Source organism: Ovis canadensis, chromosome 2 (assembly GCF_042477335.2).
Source record: "Ovis canadensis isolate MfBH-ARS-UI-01 breed Bighorn chromosome 2, ARS-UI_OviCan_v2, whole genome shotgun sequence".
NCBI lineage: Eukaryota > Metazoa > Chordata > Mammalia > Artiodactyla > Bovidae > Ovis > Ovis canadensis.
In genome coordinates, this window is record NC_091246.1 from 141276501 (window position 1) to 141282500 (window position 6000).

The following is a 6000-nucleotide window of genomic DNA, read 5'->3' on the forward strand; positions in this document are numbered from 1 at the left end:
GCTAAATTGTGGCATCTTTAAAGGATTTTTAGAAAATCAGAATTTGAATAGCTGGGTATAGTTGAATGGCTGGATGGACATGAAGTGTAGAAAAGAATTAAAATTCATATTAAAGTATATCAGAGAAAAGTATTTCAGGAATTTAAGTTGCAAAAATTTAGTTTTATGCAGAATATCAAATAGTACCACTGAGGTGGACTCAGCCACTATAAGAAGCTCCTTTCTTGTTTCCAGTATATAGAAACATCAGAGGATATAACCAGGAAAGATAGTATTTTTGATGATGTGGTAGTTTTAGAACATGGCAGGACTTGAAAGCAAGAAAAGGGGTTCTCAAGGTGTCAGAAACAAAGAGGAAACTCTTTTGATAGTAGACAGTGAACTCAACAGTGTATGGCCCTCAGGGAAAATATCTCATATGGGTTAGAGGCCTTAGTATCCATATAGGAATAAGACTCAAGGCACACGCTACAGGTGCTAGAACCGCACACTCGTAAAACCTAGAAAGAGCTGTCCTTTCCACGCCAGACACTAGAAACCTGCACCCCCAGCTCCCACCCTTTTATAAAAGGGAAGAAACTGTTATTCTCAGGAAACTAGAGACTGGGCCTCACTGTGTACATTACCAATAACCTAGTGCAGAAACTCTAAGCCTCCAAATGATCGAGAGACCCAAATCCTCCATAGGTCTTTCCCTAGAAGGAAAAAAACCCACAAAACTATGTCATAGATATATGTCAGCAACCCAGGGGTTTGATCACAGGTTCTCTTGGAACAAAACAGCTCCTGCCAAATGATCAGACATCCAAGAATAACAGCACATACACAGGAGCCACCTGTTTTGAGAGGTTAGAAGATGGCGTGTTAAAGGGAGTCAGGCAGAGTTACACACAAGAAACTAGCAGTAATTAGAACAGTCTGAAAGAAACCTTCAATTAATCTTTTAAAAATATTGTAGGGAATGAGAATTCATTAAACAAGAATAAAATGTTACCAAAAAAGAACAGGTAGATTTCAGAGACAGGCAAATGTAATTTTTAGAAATAAAATTTGTATCTGGGAAGAGAAATACAAACCATGTAAATTAACCCAAGGAAAATCAAATTATAAAATCTGAAATTTCATGACTGGGTAAGAAGGTCACATTATAAAACCAAAAATAAATTTGAGATAATCTTTTAGAAATCTAAAGTTAGCTTAATACTAAAGATCTCATTTTGCCAAAGACTCTACCATATCAAAACCTGCCAGTGAATTTCAAAGCATAACCCTTTAGCCTTAAAATTGATTGTCCCTGCTTAGTCCACTTGCTGTAGAATCATTAGTAGGAAGAAAAGTACCACTAATGGCAGTTCTTTTTTCCATTTGTCACTCATAAAACTTTGGGGAAATCAGTGTGGCTCTGACTCCCTATCGGTAATCTGCAGCTTTGTGCAATAATCTATTTATATAAATTTATAAAATAAATGTTGTGGAAGTCTTTACAGTTTAATCTTTACTGTTTCTTCCCCCCTCCTATAATTTGGTATTCTATGACAATATCATTATTATTTTGGTTACTATTAGATAGTTTTCTTTAGACATTTGCTAACATTTGTATATGGAGATTACTATTCAGTCACTTTGACAGAATGTATTGTACTTGAAATTGTTTTTCTTGTAGTGGTCCTGAGTGCAACTTTGATTTTCCATATTCCCTCATGTGCCATAGCTCACATTTTTGAGATGAGTTTGGGGTACGTTTCGCAGCAACAGAATAGATAGCTTTCTGCAAAAGGTAACTGGTCCCAATGGGGTTCAAACTTGTGATCTTGGCCTCATTATCACACTTTTGTAACCATCAGACTTAATAGATATATTATATGTATTTTAGTCTATAATCTTGAAATCAAGTCATATTTTTAATTACTCAAGGTTTATTTCAAATATGTAATTAAAAATTACTTAGGGGCATTTCTCACTTTTGTTTGATAGTAAAAGTAATAAAAGTAAAGCAGACAGCCAAAGAACCTAACTCACTTTTCATCTTCCCTGTGTTTTCTATGACAGGGAAAGTCACAAAAGTGAAGCTTGCAGGCAAAGACCTAACTCACTTTACGGAGAGTGCCACGGTACCTTTTTCTTTCAGTGAGGCTATAGCAGGTCTGATGTCAGTCACTTTAGAGACCTTTAGACCTCAGTGCTCATTTATTGCTAAAATGTACCAGCTCTGCTTCTGCATTATGAAGATCATCTGTCAACACTTTGAGATATTCTCCTTTGTTATTAAGCTTGTGATGCTCTACACTGTCAGGTTTTTTGCCAATTATAGTTAAGGTACAATAGTGTATTCACCAGATCAAAGTCTCACATTGGCGGTAGAGGAATGATTTGTAAGTCTTTATTCATCTGAATTGTACAATAGAACACCTGAGGAATGCAAATAATCCCTCTGAGGAATCTGCAGGAAAGGCTGTTAAAATGACAGGGTAAAACTATTGTTATTCTGAATTGATATTTTAGCCAAAGTCATTATTTCTTATCTTGTTGTCTCATAACTGTTCTAGTTTTATTAGCTATGTTGACCATATTTTTTAAACAAAATGTATATGATATTTTTGTTTTCTTTTGCATGGGCTTGTTTTATTTTCATTGAATCTATATTTGGTATGTTATTTTTCCTTTTTCTTTATTACATTTCTGATTTCTGATTTTGGCTTACGGTTACTAAACCATCAATGACAAATTTTAAAATACAGTTTTGTTTGAATAGTGTAAGTCTATAAAATAAGATAGAATCTCATAATGTTCTTTCCTTCATAATTTTGGATAAGAAAACAACTGGTTTGGATTTCTTCTTTTAAAGGACATATATTTGATTCCAAAATACATCTTAGGGATTGGTCCATTATTTCTAGGATATGACCAAAAGGGGGGAAAAAAATATTACAAAGATAAAAAATCACTGATAGGTGTTTTTTTTTTTTTTTGGCCACACCATGCAGCATGTGGGATCTTAGTTCCCCAACCAGGGATTGAACTTGTGCCCCTTGCAATGAAAGCATGGAATCTTAACCACTGGACCACCAGGGGGTTCCCCATTGATAAATATTAAATAAATAAATTATAGGTTAGCCTCATATAGCAAACATGTATAAACTATTGTGTGAATTTTTCATTCTTTTATCCCATTCTACTCAGTAGTCCATGTTCTTAACTTTCTGATAACTCTGATCCCTGCTGTTTTGTTTGATGGTGAGTGTTAGGGTTTAGTTCTTGTGTTTCTTATCCACTATAGTGACATTTTACATTGTCTTTTTTTAAGGATTTCTGCCTCAATTTTCTACCATGATAGTTAATTAAAGCCTTGGTCTAAATATGGGGAGACAAGTATAAGTGATATACATTGAACTGTGAAATCTATACCCGTTTCCATACCAAGCTCTAATCCCAGAATCATAGGCATATCTGCTGTGATTAACTGAGAATAAAAAATATCAGTAGTAATTGATGTTAATATTTGTTTATGATATGCCAAGCTTTGCTTTTCTAGGTTCTTTACCTACAGTATAATGTGTACTCTTACTATTTCTGTGAATAAGGAAACTGAAGTTTAGAAAGGTTTAGAAACCTGCCCAAGAGTAAAAACCTAGCATAGTGGTAGGTTCAGAACCTGGTTAATATACTCACTACGCTTATTTTATTTATGCTCTAACTGCCACTTTGCTAAATTGCTCCATGCTTACAAAATTCTGTAAAGCAATTATCCTTCAATAAAAAAATATATTAAAAATAAAAATAATTCCATGCTTGGGAAGAAATCACTCAATAATGATTTAGAATTTGAAATGATTCTGAAAAGAATCAATAATGTCTTTTCAGGTAATACTTGATATCAATTTCCTAACTGATTTGACTTTCCAAACCCTTTTCTATTAAAGGAATTTATTTCCTCTGTAGTTCTGTTATTCATGATCCTACAAAAGTGAGATTCGTAAGAACAATGTATACACAATCAACTAGGTTTGTAAACCTGTATATTTGGACTTTTTGAGGGGGATTAGCAAAACTCTCAAAACCAGTAACAACTGTAAGGTCTTGTTAGTCCAAGAAGGAATTGAACCAGGCATATAGATATCTGGGGGGAACAAATTAATTATTTGTCAAAGCTCCTCAAAATTAGCTGATACTTTTAGGTGTGATTCCTATAAATCCAGAACTTTGTGTTTTTTGCTTTTTAAAAATTTATTTTGTAAAGGAAGATAATAAATCATAACACTGAGATTCTCAAGGTCACAGGTGTTAATACTGAAAGAATTTAGTGTAACTGCAAAAAGTTTTAAAATATTTGTACGATAGTTCCTATAGATAATATGTTAAAGTAAAACCAGATTACAGTAAAATATTATGGCGTATACCTGAAGCAGTTGCTGCCTGTTAATGCCTTGACCTTGGAAAGCTATACACAAAAAGATGGCATCATAAAACCGTGCAATTCTTATGAATATGTATGTGCTACTTGATAATAATGAATGTGGTACAGTCATGCATGCACTACAAGATAATGTTGTGCCCTTTTTTGTCTACAGGTTGATAAAAATTAAAGAGTGGGTGGACAAGTATGACCCAGGTGCCTTGGTCATCCCTTTTAGTGGGGCCTTGGAGCTCAGGTTGCAAGAATTGAGTGCTGAGGAGAGACAGAAGTATCTGGAAGCGAACATGACACAAAGGTTAATTAGCATTCATTTTCCCTACACTTTATTATCAACTATTTCCTTGCAGTAATTTAATTGCTTGCGCTGATAGAATAATAAATGACAGAGTAATTACCATTATAAAGAGGGAATCTTCTCCTTTCTTTACCATGAGACAGAGTGAAAAGATTTATTTTAAATTAAGTTTTTAACTGTCATCTGTCATCTCCGTACAGTGTTTTAATTATAACATAGGTATTAGTTATGTATATTTTTGAGACGGAATGATCGCCAAAACTCTTTCGTCATGTTCAGTGGGGGCGGGGAAAGAGTGAATCAGTTGCCTTAAATTTTCTCTGAGTAACAGTAATATATTGTTTAAACATTGGATTTCAATCAAATAATTTTGCTTTCATGACCCACATCTGGGAAATAATTGATATTGGAGGAAAATAACTATAGAATAGGTAGATCAAATTTTTCTTTTTCTATAGTAAACAATTCAAAATGATATATTCAGACTAATATAATTAAAACTAATTTTTGAAGAGATTTTTTTAGGAATAGTTATATGCTTTCTGACCTCTTCAAGTGTATTATTAAAAAAAAATGGTCATTTACTAATCTCTCTAACATTTTCTGCTTGAAATGAATATTTTAAGTTCGTACTGATCTCTGGCACAATCTACTTATATGTTGAGTGAATTTGTTTCATTTTATTTCAGCGCTTTGCCAAAGATCATTAAGGCTGGGTTTGCAGCACTCCAACTAGAATACTTTTTCACTGCAGGCCCAGATGAAGTGCGTGCATGGACCATCAGGGTAAGATTCATACTTATTCATCAGCTATATCCAGTTCCACACTATTGAATTCAGATTGATATCACTGACTTTGAAGTTTGTCATGGTGGCGGTTAGCTAGTCATTACAGATGAGGTTTTTGTCCAGGATAACTTTAATTATTTGTGAGCTGCTGAACAGTGAAAGTGGAGCGGCATTGATTGAGGCAGGTAACAATTGATTCTGCCTATTACATAGTCTGAATTTCTTCATCCTGTAGAATCTGTCTACCCTCCTCCTGTGGTCAGAGATAAGACGCACCAGTATTGTGCTTGCTTAATCTGTGTGACTGGGTTTGTCTGCAGTGAAATTGATGTTGCTTTTCATTTTGTATTCGCTAAGTTTGTTTGGGTTGCGGGTGGTTCTTTCCTCCTTTGCTTTGCTCGGATTACATTTTCAGCAATAAAAGCAATATGACATCATTATGCTCTTCATAGATACACAGTTGGGCTCAAAGAGCTAAACTCAATGTGTAATAATTCATGCC

The 6000-nt window shown here is 34.2% G+C and overlaps 1 protein-coding gene across 2 annotated transcripts in view; it reads left to right on the forward strand.

Annotated features, from left to right (window-relative positions):
• The window catches only part of OLA1 (Obg like ATPase 1), a 167194-nt gene that overhangs the window by 155734 nt on the left and 5460 nt on the right, over window positions 1-6000 (forward strand). For both annotated transcript variants that reach the window (XM_069577184.2, XM_069577183.1), the window contains 2 exons: window positions 4569-4709; window positions 5399-5495. In XM_069577184.2, the coding sequence (XP_069433285.1) occupies window positions 4569-4709; window positions 5399-5495 (238 nt within the window). The remainder of the gene's footprint in view (window positions 1-4568; window positions 4710-5398; window positions 5496-6000) is intronic.